We start from the raw sequence: 21598 nt of genomic DNA, 5'->3' as shown, positions 1-21598 counted from the left end.
ATGCAATGCCGCATACCTAACTCCATATCCAAGATGTATCTTTGGATATTGCCGAGCATATCCAATGTTTTCTCTTTAAACTCATCCAAGACTAGTTGGGCTCCCCAATCCCTTAAGATCCGTCCATTGTCCATGTGAGTGAACGCGAACTATCATGCAATACTGTTAGAGCTAGGCTTTTTATGAAAAGCATCATATATCGCAATGAAAACTAAACCAGCATAATTACTCGTTTAATGATACTTGGCTCATCGGGTATTCCTCGGAAGGGATCAGATGACCCAGACAGCTTGAACTCTGCTCTCTGGTGTGCTGTCCATCCCCAAACCCCGAGTCGATCATCCTCATTACTCCAACCTCCGCTCGAACATCTCAGCGGGAACTACTGTACGACAACGAATGACCCTTCTCTTTCGAGTGGCAGCGCCGCGAATCCGCTCCATCGGTCATGGGTCCCTTCTTCCCCGCGCACAGCCACGCATGTCGCCTCCCGGATCTTGGTACAGACGGAAACATCCCTGGTGTCCGCCGAGTTTCCTGATTCGGTATCCGGCATGGATCTGTGGTCGGCTCGCTCGATCTACAGCATCTATGCTCTACGACAGGTGCATCTGGAATATGCAAACAAGGCCTCAAATTGCCGTTCCACCCTCGGAGGTAAGATCTCAAACTAAGAGTTCGGTCCGGGCCTTTGTCGGAAGCAGGACTTTGCTGGTTTGGTTGTTACATCCGAGGGGTGGAAGGCACCATCGCGTACAATTCTTTGATGTTCATTTCCCTGGACTGTCACGGTGAGCACGTATTATCATTGGACTGCAACGCATAGTGGAACCAGTCAGAATATCTCAGCTGGGAGCCAAATATCATAGTCCATATTGGTAGTTGAGGCTATTTTAAAAGTCGATGTGATAGATCAACTATTCATGGGTGTCTTCCAAGATGCATTGCGCAACGCGTGGCTTTCTCCGACACGCAACTTTCCGCGCATTTCTCTGGTTTCCTCTTTTTAGAAACATGTACCCGGCGATTGGGACTAGCACCGAGTTACCCATGCTGCGCGTGATAGACTGGCCACATGCCACGGATTCCATAGCTTGCCTATAGTATCCAGTCGAATCATAGTAGAGATTCGCATCCTCGATTTGCGGCTTACGGGCCCAAGGTGGCTTGGAATAGGCCAGGATCTGCACTCTCCACGGAAGCTGCTGCCTTGAACACTCGATTCTTCTCCCTGAGCTTCCTGGTAAGCTTTATGATGAAACTAAGAAACGGGAGGAGCATCCCTTCGCCACTCATTGGAGCCTGGTGCTGCCGTTGCATCCAGAAGGCAGCGGAAGCCCTTACATGGGAGTTGGCTTGGAATGTTGCGACTCCACCTGTCAACCTGTCACCGTGAATCACATCGAGTTGACGAATGTGGCTCCCGTTCTGTGCTAGTCAACAGCCCACGGCCCACCTCCCACTCCAGGAATGTGAAAGACGCTTAAGGTTCTAAGATAGCCGTGTTCCGAATCAGAAGGGACGGGCGAGGCCCTGGCAAGTCTTCGTATCTCATGCACTCTCGTATCTTGGCGGATGAACAACCAGTAGAATGAGCGAAGTTGCAAGTTGCAAGCGGCCAGTAATCCGGTCTACAACCGCTCCAGAGCGGATCGACAAACGGTATCAGCCACTTTAGAGCACTGGCATTTACCTGGAAGAAATCTACATCCGACATCTGTCCGACATGGTCTTATGCCCTGTTGCATCCGACGTGGGCCGCGGCGAGCTCCTCCAGGGACGATCCTGTAGCGGATCGCTTTTTTGGGAATCGCCTGGTACAAGTAACAACCCGTCCAATAGCGGCTGGCATCGGAGCTGCACAGTCAACTTGTGCGCCTCGGGTGAATCCAGTGTTGCTCCCTGTGTAACGGGAGGGAGCTGCCGAAGCCTCAACGGCCGGACGGACGGCTGTCGTGAGACCGTGTAGACCCTGCAGCTTTTCCGTTTTGAATGGAGTCACCGTCACACTGGGCCATATCGTCCGCCATCGTACAGCCGGTGGTTCCCCGAGGACCCTGGTATATCAGAGCTTGGAACGCGCGCCTGTATTTGGAAACCCCGCGCATGGACCGTCGATCGTCTCAAGTGACCGCGGCGGTCATCTGCGTCGCACTAAGGCCGGCGGGGTTTGCAGATTGCGAACATGGCCGTCCCAACTTCAAGGGGTCTGTTCCTTTGCTTACCCTTTTTTTGTTATCTGGCCTATCTAGCTCGTCCGTAAATAAACCAAAAATAATAGCACCCGTTGTAAGAATGAAAAACCAAAGCCGCGGTGGCCGCATCATGCATGAGCTTCATCTTCATCAGATAACCCGCTAGTTCGAATGTGTCGCTAGCTTGTCTCATCTGCTGACAAGATGCGGCCTGAGCTCCCAGATCCCGGCCTTTTAGTATGTTTTAGTATGGTCGTAGCAAATGTACTCCATGCGGATCTTATTGCAATGCCCCTCATTGCCCTGTCCGGAGGATTATCGACCGGCGAAATCGGCTCAAAAACAAGAAATGCCTCTTACTCGCGCAGAGAGTATCGAATGTTCACCATTCTCCCGACATGATCCGATTACTATTCTGCAGAGACGTGGGTCTCGTGAGACCATGCATAATTTAGTTCCTTCTAATGATGGGTCTAATCCCGTACAAACTATAGAAATCATATCACCCGGACCAAGGGTCCTCAACGAAAGTAAACCACGGCCGAGCCCTGCTATGCTCGTTCACATAGTTCTAGAATTCTCAGGTTCTGGTCCCTTCGAGGCCAGTCAAGTTACACAATCCAGGCCGGGCGCGATCAGAAACGAGAAGAGACCTATCATAGCGAGGGACTGTGTGATGGAGACGTGAAAGGGAAAACCCCTCTGGGGCGTTGGGGCTGCTTTTTATAGTCGTAGTCCGCGTCGAGGAGCTGTAGATTTAGACTCGTCACTCAAAGAGTCATTCCAAATCCAACCTGTACAACGGTTACTGCCTTCGCTTTTACCTCTTCCACGACTTCCACGCAGGGTCCTTCAATCTGCCAACCCCGTCGATCGCCGTGTCACCTCCGGAAAATCGCCCGCCCTCTTCGGGTTCGTTCTCATTGCCTGTATCATCGAAACCCTAGACTGGGGCGATCAAAAAAGAAAACCTTGCCCATCCAGATCTGATTCATCATCCGATCTCTTCTATGATCCGGGGATTCTCCTACCGCCGCTGTTCTTCGGGAGATCCCGAAGCCCTCAATCTCCGTGGCATACTGCATCATTTGATATCTCGAGTTCTGAACTGATCCTCCGTTCATATCACTCACCTTCTTCACCTTCACCGCTACCTCGACTCTATTCCCATACAAATCATTCCCGTGACCAATCACGCGTCCATTCCCCTCCCTTGCACCTCTTTCCCCCTTGATTTTCTTGACTCTGCTTGATACCTCCCTTATCTGTGGTCTATTTTCAAAGTCCATTATCATTCCTATCCAGGCCATCTCACTATCTCACTATCTCCATTCCTTCTACGAGCTTCGCTGTCGCTCAGCTATCACCTCGTTCTACTCACGTGGCTCCGTCCTGAATTCTCAGGCACAAATACGCTCACCGCCCCGCCCCTCTCGAAGTTCCATACGAAAGCTCCAACTCGAACCTCCAACCCTTCCCGCGCTGATCGTCCTCTCAAGGCCATCTGCATGCAAGCCTAGCATACCCGCTTGCGCCACCCTGACACTATTGTCGCATCCTTCGCGACTTGCTCACCACTCCCCTCCCTGGCGCGCGTTCCTATCGTCGCGCCTTTTCGCGGCCTCGCTGTCCCGTCTGATTCTTGACTATGTATGGCACGTCTCATTCTGCGACGATGAACGGAATGGGAGCAGAGGTCGTTGATGGCTCCGGCACTATCGACCCGGCCAACTTGAGCAACTCTGGTACGTATCTCCGTGCTGTTCAATCGGTCGTCGCATTCGTGGTTTTTCCTCTTCGTTCCGCTACCTCGTGTTTTTGCCGTCGCGACCGATCTGTTGCGCGAATCCCCGCGATCGGTCATTTGCGACCGTTGGCTGCCTCGTCCCGTCGCCTCTTACCTATGTCCTGTCTCTTTCCTGTCGCCTTCCTTCAAACTGATGCCCCTCCTAGTCTCTGTTATGCCGGCACTATCCCCTGCTGAACCCAGTCCCCGTGGTGTCAAGCGTAGTCGCACTCCAGATCGCGGTGGAAGTGGACAAACAGAAGGAGATCAGGATGATGGTACGTGCGCATGGGAGAGAATACTGTCATGTCTTTCTTATCGAGGCTTCGTCGAATTTGCGACTTTCCATCCCATCTGCTGCCTTTTGCCCGATCGCACCTGGTTTCTTTCTGTCGGCGATTCTTGCTAACCTGCTCTCAATTATTGTAGAGGATCAGGGCCGTCGCAAGCGCGGACGCCCCCCGAAGACACCGCGGGCAAGCTCCAACGACCAGCCTGGCGCGGGCACCCCTGTTCAAACGCCGCAGATGCAATCCCGTCCGCTCCCTCACCAAACGGCCGGGTCTCCGGTTCTCGCATCGCCTCCGGACAAGTCTACGCCGACAAAAACACAGGTCAAGGCCCTTCCGACCGTCAGAGATCATACGTCCGATCAACTGAATGAAGAGGGCGATGAATACATTCCCAAGGAATTTGACGAGGCCGGAGAGACAAAGGCAGACGCCATGGGATACCCGCAAGGTGGTCGTGAATACAAATGTCGGACGTTCCGTGTACCGAACCGAGGCAATAAGCTTTTTATGCTGGCGACGGAGTGCGCCAGGGTATTGAACTATCGCGATTCCTACCTTTTGTTCAACAAGAATCGGTCTCTACACAAAATTATCGCGTCGCAGATAGAAAAGGACGATCTGATCCAGCAAGACATCCTTCCTTACTCTTATCGTTCACGTCAAATCGCCATCGTCTCCGCCAGGTCCATGTTCCGACAGTTCGGTAGCCGTGTGATCGTCAACGGTCGAAGGGTTCGCGATGACTACTGGGAGAGCAAGGCACGGAAACAGGGCTTCACTGAGGACGACCTCGCTGGCGAAAAGCGCCCAGGAGCTGCGAAGACACGCGATGGGACAGCGGTAGACAATGAACGCCATAATATGCTGCCGGCGCTTCCCCACAACGATGTCATCTTCAGCAGTACTATCGAGCCACTGCCCCCCGGTCTTTCCTTGGATGTTTCAGACTCCACTTCATCGCTGACCCACCTGCCCATGATTCATATGGCAACGACGGATGACCCGCGACTGCGAGATTACAACAGCATGCCACGATCGCGACAGGAGTTGACCGGCCAAACGTATCAGGATGTCACCAAGAGCAGCGCCGGTTCAGAGATCATTCATCAGGCTCAGACAGCAGCCGACTTCAACCGAGCCTTAGGGTCACAGCGAGCCCTTCGTCACAAGGGTCTCGATGAATTCTATGCAAAGCCCCGTGAAGCTCCCGAGACTGAACCCCAGTCTAGCACTGCTCTCGACTCTGGACTATCGGTGTCGCAGCCCATTCAAACTGCCCAAATACCACCGGCTGGAATGGCAAACCATGCACATGCCCAGCACGTCATGCCTCATCAAGCGATGATGGCTGGTCAACCTGGTTTCCCGCAGCAAGTCCACCAACAACCTATGGGACAGTCTCCCATGAGGGGCATTCCGCCAGGCATGCAACCCAACCTTATGCCCCAGCGTTCCACTCCGTCCATGTCTGCCGGTATGGCCCAGTCTCCTTACGGATACCCGTCACAGCAACAACAGATGTGGGGCCAGCCACCACCGCAACCTCAACCCTCGCCCTTGTCCTCACAGGGCCCGCAAGGGGTGAACATGCCCCAATACGCTCAGCAGATGGCCGCTGCTCCCCAACAGGCACCATCGCCTATGGGTCATCACGGCCAACAGCCCCACCAGTCTCCACGCAACCAGCATCGACCATCAGTACCCCAGATGCCGCAACAATTCGCTCAGATGCAACAGCATCCCCAAGCGCAACAGCAGGCCATGGCAGGCATGGGATACCCGGGCGGTGCGCCGGCCGGCTATCCCAACATGGCGCGGGCAATGTATGCCGCAAATCAGAACCCTGGCGGGCAAGCTTTCATGACGGGCAATCCTCAGCAAGCCGGTATGGCAATGGGCATGGGAGGAGGTGGGATGCCCGGATGGCCCGCTGGGCCTGGTGGACCGATACAGCCCGGTCAGCCGCAGCCTGGCCAGTCTGGTAGTCCGTTAGGCGGATGGTCAGGCTACTAGATTTCGAACCGGCGTTATCTAGAATGGCGTTTTGCATTGAGCAATTTCCATTTCCAGTATCAGAGACACCGGAGTTGTTTCTTGCTTTCTTGATCTCCTACCGCTCTCCCCTACTCCTCTTGCTCTTTCTGGTTGTTCCCCTTGCATTCTCGTGTCTTTCCTTTGCAGGGATCTTCGCTATCGTTGATCTGGGCCAGCCTTCCTATACCCTTTGTTCAACGTGGTCGGGCTCGGGTCTCGGTTGATGTCTTTTCTTTATGTTGAACTTTCTATTTCCTTGTCATTTCCTTCCAGATTTTCTCTGCGATATCTCTATTACTCCCGGCGTTCTTCCTGAAATTACGGCGTTGATGCTTGCCGAACGTTATAGGATATGAGTATGTATTTCTCTTCTTATTCTCCACAGGCTGCCATACATGGTCGATAGAGGGAATTCTTTCTAGTGGCCGGGATTCTTTGATTCCTCTCGAGCATGTCCTTATTTCCAATGTTGCATTTATTTCACTTTTGATTTTTCGCCTGTGTATTACCGTTTGAACTTGAAAGGTCGGTTTTCTGACGATTCCCCCTATTTGGTTGTCCTCCAGACCGGATTTCTGTGAATGATATACCTTTTTTTTTCTGGTCTCTGCTTCTGCTATTCATATTTTCCTATTCGTGGCAAGCCTGGTTGCAAGGTTGGCTTTAATTATCCTCTTATCTTCCCTTCTCCCGTATATAAGTTCAAATTGAGATAACTTGCTCTTTGTTTGTATTCTGTGAAGCCTTTTTTACATATAGAATATAATGACCTAGGAAAATGACGCCGAAAATGATAGCTTCTGGCGCTAGAAACGGCCGCCTTTCCACCGTAACTTTCTACTAGCAAGCTGCCGCTTGACCACCTCATCAACTATTCTGCACCCGCTGAGCTCCCTTACTGATCCTCCTGAGCTGATGTTGGCGCTAGGTCTTAGTAAATTGTTCTCTTTATTTGTCGACCTTCGGACCTCATCGCGATGTCTGATAGCCCTGCGAGAATTTGCGTTTTATAAACATGGAATTTCAAGGACCTACAAGGTGACATGATAGCGGTTATTAATTTCTTGAAGCTTCTTGCTATGAGAGTCTTGTTCAGTCGTACAACTACTTTAATTACCAAAGTGGGCATGGAGGGTTGGGCTCTCTCTTGAACGAACGGTGTCAACATGGCGGCACTGCATCGTCTATTACCTTGAGTTTGAGGAAGTTGTCGATGGTCTAGCAGTTGAGATTGAGAAGATGAAGAATGCAGGTCTTGTTTTCTTGTCCGCATAAACTCCCCGATAAAGGAGACTGCCTTCTGGTAATCTATATCTTGGATCCTTCTCCGTTACTGAATTCAACGTCAGGCACCAATACGATCTGGAGACCCACGGGGTCATCGGCATCCTCAACCGCGGGTTCTTCACCGAGACTCTCGGGTGGAGCAAATAATATATCGGGTTCTCAGCCGACGGCGGGTCCGCGGGTTTGTACCGCCAACCTGGGTTCCACCTCTATCCATTTCGCGGAGAAAATGCAGTCCCAAGCCCATTGAAACTTTCACAATTTAATTTTAGTGCCTGATCAAAACCTTTTGTACCCACAGTAGAACATGACATTTGATTAGTTCCACAGGTATACTGCGCCAAGACCTTCCGAAAGAGGGTAATGTCTGGAGATATGGAGCCTCCTACCATCTCATAAAACTCATTGATTAATATATAGATCAATTCATGAATACTAGTTCAAGAGCTGGCCTCAAATGTTCCGGATCTGCAAAATTGTTCATCTCCCTTACCTGGCTCCTGCTCCTTTGTTGCAAGGTTAGGAATTCCTCATTGCCAAAAAGAACATAGAACCACCTTCCTTGGGCGCTCGCGGAGGATCTTCCACTTGCAATGGATTTTCCCACAGAGAAAGATACGCAACGACCTCTCCAAGCCGAGGCCACTCATGAGATTTTTGATTCCTGTGAAAGTGACACCAACACACTCTCATGGGACGGGCAACATGATCCAGAGAACCCTTTTAACTGGCCGACGTCTCAAAAATGGGCCCTCACTTGCCTTGCCGCCTTCACCACATTCCTCACGATGATGAACGGTGCTATCATCACAGTGGGACATGTCGCGATAGCAGATCTCTTCAACGTATCTGAAACGACGTTCCCTAATTTATATTGGCCTGTAACAACATGGGCCTGTGGAGGCGCCTGCTCTGCCTTGTTCATTCTGCCCCTAGCGGAGGACTTTGGCACCAGGCCTGTTTTCCTCTCAACATATTTGATACTGGTCTGCTTCCTCATTCCCCAGGCAGTAGCTCAAAACTTTGCGACTTTGGTAGTCACCCGGTTCTTCGCTGGAGGGTGCATTGCTATTCTTGCAAACACAGCCGCGGGTGTTATTGGAAACCTTTGGGAGACGGAATGGGCCAGGTCCATCCCTGTCAGTTTGTATATTTTGGGCTATATGTCTGGTAGCAGCATGGGTCCAGTGATGGGAGCAGCTATTTTCCAGTCGCTTGGATGGAGATGGATTAGCTATATGCAAATCATCTGGTTTGGTGCTTTGTTCTCTGTGTTTTACTTCTTCTTCTACGAGTCCCGTGGAAGCGCCATTCTTGCCCGACGAGTCCGAGCACAGGCCAAAAACGGCGAAGCGGCATCCATCGAAGACGAGGTACACACTCCAGATCTGAGCTTCAATAAGCTTCTCGCCAGCGCGACAAGGCCAGTTATCCTTGTCTTCACAGAGCCTGTGCTTTTCGTGTCTACCATTTGGTCAGCCTTCACAGTGGGCACCCTTTTTATCTTCACGCAGTCCGTTGAGCAAGTCTTCATAGGCCTATATGGCTGGAGCATCGCCCAAACTGGCTTCGTTCAGTGTTCTATCGTCATTGGCGAATGCATCGGATGGTCCTTGAATTTCATATCTCGGCACCTCTATTTCGCCTCTGCTGCTCGCAATAAAGAAACGCCCGGAAAACCAATTCCTGAAGCTCGACTATACATGGCCATTCTGGGTGGTGTTTTCGGGATTTCAGGTGGGATGTTCACCTACGCTTGGACATCCTACCCTAATATTCCCTGGATTGCACCCGCAATTAGTCTAGGCATGGTCGGAGCTGGCAGTGTCCTAGTTGTGACGGGTGTGTCCGACTATGTTGTTGATGCCTATAGTCAGTACGCTGGAAGTGCAATGGGAGCCGTTGCAACGGGTGAGAATCTATTCTCTGCTTTTTTGCCTCTTGCCACAATGAGTATGTACGGATACCTCGGATTTCAATGGGCAAGCACGTTGCTTGCGTTTGTTTCTTTGGTACTGTCCCTTGTTCCCACTTTGATGTTCGTGTGGGGCAAGGAAGTCCGTGCTCGAAGTCCTTTCATGAATGAAATGATGAAAAGTGTCGCTAAGAAGAATGGCGACCTGGTCTAGGCTGGCTCGTTTGGCTGGTGATGAAGCTACTGTGAAAATGACTGAAGTTTGGGGTTTTTTCCTGAGAAATGAATGGAGGCCTCGCGTGCAGGCCTGGGACGGATGATATTAGAATCTCCTGGTATATACCAAATGTCTATAGAGTAATCAATTCTTTGAACAAGAATCAGCCAAAAGAACAGACCCTCCCCTAAGCTATAACTTGCACCTGTAGATAAACAGCTACCACCACTCCAAATCTAGCATTACCGCTCAATCGTACCTCTTTCTCTGGGCAGCTAGCCGTCATCAGCTTTAGAACACCTCAGGGCGCAACCACCTTGTGCAGTTGAACCTAGTCCGCTACTAAATTAGCGTTGAATGATTATTGCATACACATGATAGTTAATTGCATGATTCCAGTTCCCTGGAAGACGAGAATTAGTGGAACTGACCCACCTCTGGTGGGTGTTTGACAAAGCCTCTCGGGTAGATCGGGCCAGAACCCGAGATGCTTCCCCTCACCTCCCGGGTCGCCCTCGGGAATTCGGTGATACCATGATGTATAATGGTAGAACTGGGGCAGTTTTTTCGCGATAAGCGAGATGTCAAAGACCTATAAGTTTCCATGTTCGAAGTAGCTCATCTGTTGTTAATTATTCTCAATCCCATCAAAATTGCCTTACTGTCCCGGTTATCCCGTGAAAGTAAAACATAATCCAAAATGACCTCCACACTCCCCGCCACTTAAAAAGATTCTTCCCTTTTCGTTGAGAAGTCCTACATTGATGGACAATGGATCTCACACAAGTCAAACAAAACCTTCAACGTTTACAACCCCGCCACAGAAGCCATCATCGGAACATGCCCTGAATCAACCACAGAAGATATCAATGCCGCCATCCAAGCTGCGGCGAAGGCCTTTCCGCTTTGGCGTGCTTAGTCTGGCCGCCAGCGTGGACGAATCTTGCGCCGCTTCTTCGAGCTTTTGGTTGAAAACAAGGAAGACATTGGCAAGATCATCACAGCCGAGAATGGCAAAGCCAAGGGTGACGCCGAGGGAGAAGCTCTCTTCTCTGCCGGCTTCTTCGAGTGGTTCTCCGAAGAGGCACCCCGCATTTACGGCGACGTCATTCCTCACAGTAATCCTTCCTGCCGTACACAGGTGTTGAAGGAGCCTGTGGGTGTCTGCGGTCTTATCACCCCGTGGAACTTCCCAATGGCCATGGGAGCCCGCAAGGTGGCCGCTGCCCTGGCTGCCGGGTGTACCGTTGTGATGAAATCCGATGGTCTGACCCGATTCGCCTCCAATGTGTTGGCTGTTCTTGCCGAGCGCGCAGGTGTGCCGAAGGGTGTTTTCAACGTGGTGACCGCTCTCGAGAACACACCCTCTCTGGGACTGACTCTCTGCGAGTCGGATATTGTCAAGAAGATCTCCTTCGCCGGCTCGACGCGGGTTGGAAAACTATTGATGCAGCAGTCTAGAGGCACTCTGAAGAAGCTGAGCCTGGCGCTTGGTGGTAACGCGCCTTTTATCGTGTTCGATGATGCCGACGTTGAGACTGCGGTGGCTAGCGCTATTATTAGCAAGTTCAAGGTCACTGGACAGACATGCGTGTGTGTAAACAGGTTCTTCGTTCAGGAAGGCATTTATGAGGAGTTTTCGAAGCGATTTGTTGAGGAGATGAAGAAGGCACAAGTTGGCGACGGGCAAGATGCCGCCATGACACACGGTCCTCTCACCAATGGCGTGGCCAAGACTCAGGAGCACATCCAGGATGCCGTGAGCAAGAATGCCACCGTTCTCCTGGGCGGTAAGAGCCTGCCTTCAGTTGGCAAGAACTTCCACGAACTCACCATCTTGGGCAACGTCGACGATTCTATGAAGGTTGCCACTGAAGAGACGTTCGGTCCGGTCGCAGCCCTTGCCAAATTCTCCACTGAGGAGGAGGTTATTTCTCGCGCCAATGACTGTGAGGTTGGTTTGGCATCGTACCTCATGACCAATGATTTGGGCAGGGCACACCGAGTCTCTGAGCGATTGGAGTTTGGCATGGTTGCTATAAACACAGGAGTTATCTCTGACTCTGCTGCACCGTAAGTTGTCGCACCTTTCCCGGATGGTAATTCAGTCGCTAATATTTTCCAGATTCGGCGGTGTCAAGCACTCTGGAATGGGCCGTGAGGGCAGTAAGTATGGTATTGATGACTATATCAACATCAAGATGATTGTTACTGGAGGTATCAACACTGTGTACTCGGCCTCGCTGTAGGATATCGGAGGTATATTACGGAAACATGAATGACCCACGACAACGATGGATGGGTTATCGGGATATTTGAATGAAGTTTGAAGGAGAAAAGTGCACACGTGGGTGAATGGGTCTTGCAGAATCATGGATGTATATAGACATATGGAATAGTGTGAAGTGTTGCGCCTAGTATGTAAACATTTGAACCTCATGATGTACCAGTTGACGAAACACCCCGAATCTCGTTTCCAACATTCACTGTCTCGAAATTTGAGTTTCTCCAAATCCCAGGGAAATAATTTTAATTGACCCTGGCCATCTCGCGTGGAGAGGCCGAAGTCGGCTCGGTTAAGCATTTAAACGGTCTGGGGGAAACGATGCACGGACCCCTTGCGTGGTCCCATCCACGGCACAACCGGGCATCCTCGGGATCCTTCCGAGACTCGGTAGTCACGAAGAACTCTGTACACAATACGATACTCGAGGGCTCGAGCATTGAACGCGTGATATGCATGATTTTGCGAGTTGACCGATTCAATAATCGATAAAAGTCTTGGTCTCGCTGGAGGGATCTTCGTGTTATGAACGTTATCTCACGTCAAAACTGACACGCTCTTCCTATGTCAGGTCAGATCAGGGGCACGAAACAAGTGCTTAGGTACAGAGATACCAAGCTGTTGGACGACTTCTGTCTCGTAGAGTTCAATCTGCCCCTGTGAGTCGTGGAAATGTCAGTAGGCGCCCTCCTGGCTTAAGAAGTCCATAAAGGCCCCGTGACCAAACAGTTTCCCGTGGCGAATCTAGCTGAACTACCCTATCAAGTTTGGCGTGGAGCATTTATTTCAACCTTGGTACAAATATGGGAAACGATAGGGTTTCCAATATTCGGGGTCATTATCTTTCCATCTGTGGACCCGCGGACAAAGCGACTACCCCTCCCCCCGTCCTTTCCATCACCAACCCCCGCCGCAGGCTATCCGAAGAGAAAACAGGCAAAGGTGACGGTTCTAGAGACCTGTCTCGCACACACAGAGGTGGAAACCCCTAGTTCTTTTGATACGCCGTAGCCCAATGAGATGGAAGCACCGGCACAAGCCGAGACGCGAAAGCCGAAGCGGACGTCAAACGCGTGAGATTGACCCCTCATGACAACAATACGCGCAGGATGCCAACAACTCTCAATCAGGTGTATTGCTTGTCGCCAAAGCAAGATAAAATGCACGGGCAAGGACCCTTGCGCGAACTGCCAGCGCAGAGGCATCAAATGCCAGTTCGCGGACGCGAACAAAATCATGGTTGACGAAAGGTTCGTGCAACATATATCCTTTGCACACTCAAGAACTGACGGGTCTTTGTAGGTATCTTCAGAAGCTGATTGACGAGGCAAAGAACCAGCAGCCAGTCACACAGCCCCTGGGGCCTTCTCCAGGGACAAAGCGATCTGCTAATTCGGCTTTTGGGCCGACGATCGAGTTTGACAGGGCATGCTCCGGTAAGTGGACTCGGTTCTCTGTTCCGGAAGCCCTTTACTGAAGAGAACAGCGAGTACGGGTCATCATGATGACACAATGCCTCTATACGATCCAAACGATCATGAACGAAGTGTTTGGGCCAACCCATTTACATTGCCATCCAGGACGGTGAATGGTCTGTACAAGGGAAATACCGGCTGGAGTATGTTTTGATTTCCTACACCGAGCGCAAAGGTTGCTGACATAACTAGGCTGGCTGGCTCCCACATCATTATGGTCACTGACGACTCGTCTTTCTCTCATGATGTCTGAGCATCTGCATCTAGAGTCACCGTACAGAGTTTCAAGCTCATTAGACAAAGAGGTCTACCCGCTAACTTGGCGGCCGGCCCTTATTGAGGACCCTCCGGATATCAGTGGACTCCCCTCCATTGACGACGCACTATACTTATTCAACACAGTCAAGCACCACCTTGATCAACACTATCGATTCTTCGATGAAGATGCATTCACGGGCCACTTACATGAGTTCTACAATGGTAACTCACAGCGAAAAGCGAGTGAAGACTGCCTTTGGTTTGTGCACTTCTTGCTAGTCCATGCGTTCGGTAATGCATTTCTCTTGCGTTCTCGAAATAGTAGGGACCCTCCAGGTTCTAAATTCTTCATACGCGCCATGTCCCTTCTGCCTGATTACACAACCCTCTGGACTAAAGGGCTACTTGCGGTGGAGGTCTTGGCTCTGGCTGGTCTTTATCTCTATTCTATTGACCATCGGGAGCTAGCCAATGAGCTAGCCAATGTCCATATAAGAACTTGCTTAGAATGTACCTTTCACTTTTCCTCTTTTTATGCTGACTCAATTTAGGTTGTTCAAGCTATAAGGATCGCACAGCTGGATGGACTACACATAGAACTTCCGGAGGATGAGCTTGGCGTCGCGACAGTGAACCGCTGCCGTAATCTTTGGTGGACACTTTACGTGATGGATCGACACATATCTTCTTCCTTGGGCCTCCCGATGGCTATCCAGGAAAGCGATATTACGACTGTCTTGAATCCAGCCCGTGGAGGCTCACGGCATGATGCCACCTTGAGATTGCATGTCAAGTTGTCATACTTGTTCACCTCCATATTATCATGTGAGTCCACGTTACACATACTATATAGCTTACGGATAACTGACCACCCTCAAGCAATATATAAAAACGAAAAAACAGATTTGGGAACATTTCTCGAGAAGACAAGAACAATTTTGCAAACCATGCCTGCCTACGCTCTGGAGATCGAAGAAATTGTTTACCCTGCAAACCATACAGGCTCAGTGGAGACAATGCCCAAGGGAACAAGATATATCACACTATTATACCATCAGGTGAGTAGGAAGATGATATCAACCAGGACGAACATGGCTAATGGGTTGGACAGTGTGTCTTAGTGGCAACTCGACCGCTCCTCCTATCCGTTTTAAAGGAACGACTAGAGAGGTTGGGACAACAAAAGGAAGATTTGCAAAGCTTTCTCAGTCCAACCAAAGCTCTGATATCCACTGGCATCAAATCAGCAATCAAGACCCTGCAAATACTGAGCGACGAAGATAGTCTTCTCGGTAAGCAGTATCCAATCAACACGTTGTCTCTGCGGAATTAAGGTAGTAACATTCTGGACTTTCCTCAGAAATATTTCTCCCATTCGAAATGGAAGTCACATACGGAGCTGCTCTGCATCTAATAATGGCAAATACCCTCTTCTCCCACGCTACAGAAGGACCAGAATATACAGCCAAGGCGCACGCGATTCTTGACGAGATGGTCGCAAAAGGCAATAGACTAGCAGCTGCTCGAAAAACAGAGCTTACGCACCTGGAAGGCCTTTTCGACGAATTCGCTATGAGGATCAAACATTATGGCCTGCAGGAACTATTCCTGACCACACCCGACCAATCTGAAAATGTGACGAATATTCCTCCCCACCATTTAAGCCAGATGGAACAATCCGCAGCACATCTCCAGACGCCTGATACATACGACATGGACGGCTACCCATCCACCGCTCGGTTGCCTAATGGTGTCGAGCTCTTGGATGATATTGGAATCTCATCATATGAGTTTTCGTCGATTATTGACCAGATCGGTGGGACCGATAGCAGTGTCCTTGACTCTAGGTTTTCTTTATAACAACATCCAGCACGGTCTACTGAACCGTTCCAATGAGGCCCTCCGGACAGAAACCCGACGAATTCGCTCCACGATTTCACCTTTGACATGTTTCCTTGAGCGTTTGAATGTTGGCTTTTTATATTTTGTTTCATATTTGAGCGATATAGTAAATTAGATTCCCACACGCATCCATAGAACTACATCTAGTCATCTAGGCCTACAACCAAGTTATTTACTCAGGCCACCGTCCTAAATACTATTAACACATTCGGCAGCATTTGGGTGTCATCCAAAAAATAGTGGGAGGCAATTAACAACCGCTCAGTTTACCTGCCTTATTCGATCAAACGCTCAGGTTGCGGGGAAAGCTTGTGGTGGTGGATTGGCCCGAGTTTCCGATCGGCCTCAAAGCCGAATGGTATTGCGGGCCCGCCCATTGGTTACAAATGCAACGACCGGGCATCGGGGCGCGTCCCATAATTCTTATCCAATCCGATTTCCATGGTACATACCTATTGAAAGTATTTCTATGTACATCACTCAGGTGCATCAACTCGATACATCTTACATTCCATAAATTCTATGCTAATCGCTGGGCCCGGCTCAAGTAGAATTCGAGTTGTCAACGCAAGAGAAAGCAACGGAGCCTCCACTACTACCGTACGCTTCCATGATGTTCACAACGGAGCCATAAGTTCCTGCGACCATCAAAAAGGTTCCAAGGACAATGATTAGTGTGCACCAGCCCACCATAAACATCCAACTTGCCTTCTTTGGCTTTCCCTATGTTTTACCCCAGTTATCATATAGCCACATAGCTCCCATCGGTTGCAGGCACATAATGGGACCCAACAAGGCTCCAATGAGGGAGACAAGGTCATTGAAGACGGGGATTGTGCTAGCGATGATCCAGGCAATCACCGTGATGCCGAGTATACAACTGAGCCAAGTAATCCAGTGAGTCGGGCTGTTACTGGTCAGATGCCGAGAGCCACGAAGAACATGCACAAAGATGAATTTTGCAGGAATCTAAAAGTTATCAAAGTAAGCATCCGTTTTTGCTTTCCAAAAATTGTCTAGTCTCACATGTGTAACAATTGTCATTGTGACGAAAAGTCCCGGCAATGCGAAGGCATAACTGATAATCTTGATGACACCACCGGCTGAGCCGAGCGCCGGCGACGATACGTAGGTACCGCAATAGTAGTATATGACGCATCCGACGATGGCGTAGACAAGAGTGACTCCGGTTTGACAGGCAATGACAGCTGCGCCGTACTGACGTGGATTGCGCATCTCAGACACGATTGAAAAAAACCCTAGTGTAAGTGTATTCATCGTAAGCCAATTGCCCGTTGTATGAAAAGCTCAATGGGAAGGGTTACCTGGCGTTCCAGAGAATGCAAAGAGAAGATTTGAGACTGCAGCAATAGCCTTTGCAAAATTAGGTTTCCCGAAAGCTACCCAATCGGAGGTCCAAGGCCCAGGAGTCTGCAGCGCTGCGGCAGGACGGTTCTCTAATCCAACCGCGATTGTGACCATAATAACTATGGTATGTAAGTATTGATCTCACATACGTGGAGTAAAGAGCATGATGAACATACCAGCAGTGAGAATGCAAGGCAATCCAATCCATGCAAGCCAGGTTATACGACCAAGTGTTCGGATACTACTGAGCCCGAATCCAAAGATAGCAGCAGCAGCGACAAAAACAGCAGTGCATGTCGCGTGTTAAGAGACGGCATTCAACCCAATGGACAGACTCAAAATAGCCGAGCCACTGTTGAAGATATAGTCTGTATAAATAGGGCGATGGTCAGCATATGTTCGCGTCTTCTCGCTCGAATTCGAAGTGCGAAGATTGAACATACATAAGCAAAATCCAGTCGCAGAAAAACTCGACCAGACAAGCCAAACATAATGCCACCTGTATCATCAATGCTGTACACTTCGCGGTGGTTAATCTTGAAATCGCCAATGATATACCCTGACCAGGTAGTCATGCACGCAATGACAACGATACAAATGATGCCCGGAACCATGCCTAGTATATCCAATGCGGATGGAATAGCCAGGACACCAAGACCAATCTGAGTCTTCATCATCAAAATGACAGTTCCCAAGAATCCGACCTTGTAACCAATTAGCCATCCATAGTCCTAATAGGCAACTCATTGAGCAATTGAACAAACATTACGAAAGTTCGGGCCATCTTCAGTGATTTCTCCAAACACATCATCATGTGTGTATTCAAGTTGCGCCGGGGCATCACTTTTATCCTCAAGCTCAGACATTATGGCGATTTCCATACTGCGACCTACTCAGAGAAAGCGAGATGTGACCTATTTCCCTTGGCAGGCCCAACAGTCTTATATAGATGCTCAAGGCATGTTACCCAGCGGATTTGACCAATGGCAGAAATCCGAATTCTTCTCCAGAAAAATCGCTTCTCCGGGACCCCACAGTCGTCAACTTGGTTTGGTTGACTAGTCCCCCCGCAAAAGGGGGGTGCTGGAGGTCGGAGGCGCCCCGGTCGGTAAATTGTTGGGGGAGGCAAGCCCCGGGGTTTGGTCTCGGGTTAGCCTCGGGTCAGGACCCGAGGGGCGGCGATCGTCCTAATAACCTCACCGAACGTCCTATCGGAAAGCTTCGTGTTGGCAGTATGGGGTAAATTATCCCAAGAAATCCCGCATCGTATATGCAGGATGATGATTTGGTCATATCTCTAAAAAGTCACCCGTAGGTGACGTGGTAGTTTGGAATGCTAGCAATCTAACACGCATGTCTGGCTGCATATTAGAAATTCCGAGCTGGCTCCGGGCTGACGTAGGAAAGCCATACTATGTCCAACATTGGAACGATCGGCATTAGAACAAGAATGGGATTGTGTGCATTCATCCAGGGGCGTCGGAGGCTCATTCATTTAACTATGAGAATACATTCAAAGTTGAGGTGCAAGTAAAAGAAGTGGCTTCATTATTCCATACAGTTATGTATCTCCAGTCTGACTACTTTATTCCCCATCGCATAACAATCAATCAACCTCCTGAATCTCCGTCAACATCGACTCAATAAATAATTTCTGATTGGTGAGGAAGCGCTTGATATCGGGAATATTAAACGGCTTCTTAGCAATCTCCCGCTCCCGCTCCTTCTTCAGCTGGTGGCGAATGCGCTCCTCCAGAATCTCCAGCCGGTATTCAGTGTATTGTGTGTAGAGCTCAGAAATGTTGCTGATTCCGCGCACTCCAACCAGAACAGTCTCATCCTTGACCAGAGGTGACTTGGGTCGGAAGCAAGTGACCATACTGATGCGCTCGCGACCACCCAGAGCCTTCAGGGCCTGATGCTCAATGTAACGACCTTGCATGACGACGGCGGTTCCCTACCCAAAATGGATTAGCATTTATATTTGGTTGAGTGAATAGGAACTAACTCACCATAGCAGGTCCGCGAACTTTCAAAATCTCTCCATTTGGTTTTCTCAGAGCAGTCTCTCCGCCGACCATGCCAGTGCAGTCAGAGAGCATCGTCACACACACGAATGGGAAGCTGTCGTAGTGCCAAGCAACTGCAGGCAGTTCCTGATCCGACATAAGATCAATAGAATGTTCCACATTGGCCTTCTCGTCCCGAATGGAAATATTGATGTTGGCGATCTCAAAGTCGATGGAGGGAACGAGGTCGATGCCTGCAACCTCGGAGATTCTGGCTAGGGTTTCTGGGTGCTTCCAAGCAGTGTATGTGAAAGGAGCACGCCTATTACAGTCAGAAGAAAGATACTTGGAGTTTCAAATTTTGCAGGGTACTTACGCTGGTCCCATACCGCGCACCATGTTCTTGTTGAATGTGGAAGAATACTGGCACTCAGCAAGCACCTTCTCGGAGAAGATCTCAGCGCGCATCTGTGTGATGGCATCTTGGGAGAAGAGCGGGAATGGGTGAGTAGCAGCATGAGGTGAGATACCATGTCCCTTCAGTCCAATCTCCTCCATAGTCAGGATAGACTTTGGGGGCTGGAAGTTCAGGTGCTTGGCTGGGTCAAATTCCTCATGTCTGGTGATCTTTGCCCCCTGGATCAGGGTCTGTGGTAGCTCGTTGGAGGGCCAGGTAGCCTTCTTGGTGGAAGGACCAATGACCACGGGAGGTTCGATGTCAATGAGGGTTGCAGAGGGTGCCATTTTGATCTGCTGTGTATTAGGTTTTTGGAGTATGGGGAATAACTGGCTTGAGTCCGGCAGAAGAAGTTTATATAACTTGAAGACTGAGAGTACAATACCTCTATTGGTTCCTTTCTACGTTCCATCCGAGCTCAAAGTCTGGGGTTGATTCTACAAAACAGTATCGAGCCCCACTCGGCTCGGGCAATTCCCGATTTTGATATGTCTTGACTCCGGATTCCTTGTACGTCTTGGGTTAGCTGATGTATGTGTGTATCTCCGTGATTCCTATAGACGGTCAAGTGGGTGTCTCGGCTCGGTTGAGCCCCGGTATCTGGGTATCTGGGAAATCCGCAATCTATTTTGATATCTGACATAAGGATCTTCATGTTTCCTGCAAAAGATCAGGTGAGTATCTCGGCTCGGCTCAGGCCCGATAATTGGCATATCTGGGGATTCTCCAGATGTCTTACCTGATGATCCACATTTACCGTACCAAGTCAGGTGAACATCTCGGTCCGGGTTCGGGTTCTGAGCCGAGACTTATCATGCAGGCGATATCAACCAAAACTCAGATACCACATGTGGGGGCTGTCGGATTATTCGGGACTGTATTGATAAGAAGAGTTCGAACCTATCCTTTCAAGGAACTACTTCCCCGACACCTCCGAGGTCTAACTCCGGTTTCAAACCCGACGCCTGGATATAATAGATAATGTCGCGAGAAAATAGACTATAAAATTCCCGTTACCCTCATAAGCTTGTAGATGAACGAAATATCCTTGTCTTCCCCCCCTTAATACTTTGCTACCCCTAAAATGTCTGCGTTCGACCTCAATGATGTCGCGGCTGCACTTCGCACCGCTCGTGCGGAATCAAAGCCAATTGACGCACCAACCAAGACATGGCCCAGCCTCGATGCCGACGGCGCATTCAAGGTTCAACAGATCAATTCCATTCATGCTGTCCAGAACGGCGACCGATTGATCGGATATAAGCTCGGAAACATCGCCAAGGTGATGCAAGCCGCCTTTGGTCTTGATCACCCAGATTATGGATTCCTGCATGCAAGCTCCTTCCTGTACGAAGGTACATCCATTGCCCGCAGCGAATTTATCAAGCCGTTTGTCGAGCTTGAGCCTGCTTTTGTTCTGAAGGGTCCTCTTAAGGGCCCTAACTGCACTGTTGCCGACGTCATTAGCGCAATTGACTATGCAATCCCGGCCATTGAGATCATCGACTCCCGCGTCAAGGACTGGGCCATCGACCTGCCCGATACGTTGGCGGATAATGGATCTACCGGAGCTGTTATTCTTGGCGGTACCCCTCGGAGGCTTACCGATCTCAATCTTAGCAACATGCGGGGCTTTTTGAAGTTCAATGGTCAGGAAGTGATGTCTGGAAACACTAAGAATATCCTGGGTAACCCTTTGGCGGCCGTTTCTTGGCTAGTCAACCGACTGTCGGAGTATGGGATCGAGTTTGAGGCAGGGCAACTCATTATGCCGGGAAGCTGCTTGGAGGCTGTCCCGATGGAGCAGCCAGGGCACTGGTCTTGTACTTATGAGGGATGGGGAACAATTGAGTTTGAGATTGTATAGAAGAGACCTCGGGAAAAGATAACGAAGGAAATTTTTATTTTTTTTAGATTATTTGAATTCTAATTTATCTTGAGTGCTACCCCTAGCACTACTTACCATCCATGTAGAGGTTCTTGAAACTTGGGTCATGCAAATGTCACCCAGCACAATTTTTATACAAACCATACCCTCCTGGTCCAGGCTCGTCTCATGTTGTCGACATTTTCCAATATTAATTGCCATGTGTCAGACGCCACGATGGTGCCCAGGTG

General features: G+C 49.8%; 7 protein-coding genes across 7 annotated transcripts; 5 read left to right on the top strand and 2 right to left on the bottom strand.

Annotated features, from left to right (window-relative positions):
* Positions 1 to 3843: 3843 nt before the first annotated feature.
* Positions 3844 to 6287, top strand: N7498_000637 (putative nuclear localization protein; the record flags this gene model as incomplete). The annotated part of the gene is made up of 3 exons (XM_058447700.1): positions 3844 to 3940; positions 4149 to 4259; positions 4411 to 6287. 3 exons carry the CDS (start codon positions 3844 to 3846, stop codon positions 6285 to 6287), a joined length of 2085 nt encoding a protein of 694 aa, XP_058313111.1.
* Positions 6288 to 8188: 1901 nt separating this feature from the next.
* Positions 8189 to 9724, top strand: N7498_000636 (uncharacterized protein; the record flags this gene model as incomplete). Its single annotated transcript, XM_058447699.1, has 1 exon — positions 8189 to 9724. The coding sequence occupies one exon, from the start codon at positions 8189 to 8191 to the stop codon at positions 9722 to 9724; it is 1536 nt and encodes a 511-aa protein (XP_058313110.1).
* Positions 9725 to 10498: 774 nt separating this feature from the next.
* Positions 10499 to 11976, top strand: N7498_000635 (NAD-dependent succinate-semialdehyde dehydrogenase; the record flags this gene model as incomplete). The annotated part of the gene is made up of 3 exons (XM_058447698.1): positions 10499 to 10513; positions 10647 to 11800; positions 11853 to 11976. 3 exons carry the CDS (start codon positions 10499 to 10501, stop codon positions 11974 to 11976), a joined length of 1293 nt encoding a protein of 430 aa, XP_058313109.1.
* Positions 11977 to 13247: 1271 nt separating this feature from the next.
* On the top strand, positions 13248 to 15604 carry N7498_000634 (fungal specific transcription factor domain-containing protein; the record flags this gene model as incomplete). Its single annotated transcript, XM_058447697.1, has 8 exons — positions 13248 to 13261; positions 13314 to 13447; positions 13498 to 13629; positions 13679 to 14229; positions 14296 to 14569; positions 14624 to 14802; positions 14856 to 15036; positions 15105 to 15604. 8 exons carry the CDS (start codon positions 13248 to 13250, stop codon positions 15602 to 15604), a joined length of 1965 nt encoding a protein of 654 aa, XP_058313108.1.
* Positions 15605 to 16369: 765 nt separating this feature from the next.
* N7498_000633 (uncharacterized protein) lies at positions 16370 to 17901 on the bottom strand (the record flags this gene model as incomplete). Its single annotated transcript, XM_058447696.1, has 7 exons — positions 16370 to 16615; positions 16673 to 16905; positions 16972 to 17133; positions 17191 to 17258; positions 17350 to 17366; positions 17458 to 17718; positions 17779 to 17901. Coding segments are annotated over 7 exons (1110 nt in total), but the record flags the coding sequence as incomplete, so codon positions are not given.
* Positions 17902 to 18620: 719 nt separating this feature from the next.
* N7498_000632 (uncharacterized protein) lies at positions 18621 to 19767 on the bottom strand (the record flags this gene model as incomplete). The annotated part of the gene is made up of 3 exons (XM_058447695.1): positions 18621 to 18971; positions 19027 to 19345; positions 19400 to 19767. 3 exons carry the CDS (start codon positions 19765 to 19767, stop codon positions 18621 to 18623), a joined length of 1038 nt encoding a protein of 345 aa, XP_058313106.1.
* Positions 19768 to 20564: 797 nt separating this feature from the next.
* N7498_000631 (2-keto-4-pentenoate hydratase) lies at positions 20565 to 21347 on the top strand (the record flags this gene model as incomplete). Its single annotated transcript, XM_058447694.1, has 1 exon — positions 20565 to 21347. The coding sequence occupies one exon, from the start codon at positions 20565 to 20567 to the stop codon at positions 21345 to 21347; it is 783 nt and encodes a 260-aa protein (XP_058313105.1).
* Positions 21348 to 21598: the final 251 nt, after the last annotated feature.

Source organism: Penicillium cinerascens (assembly GCF_028974065.1).
Source record: "Penicillium cinerascens strain IBT 15544 chromosome Unknown contig_16_segment0_segment0, whole genome shotgun sequence".
In the NCBI taxonomy this organism is placed as follows: Eukaryota; Fungi; Ascomycota; class Eurotiomycetes; order Eurotiales; family Aspergillaceae; genus Penicillium; species Penicillium cinerascens.
Note: the sequence above shows the minus strand (reverse complement) of the source record. Positions and strands in the feature narration are given on the sequence as shown.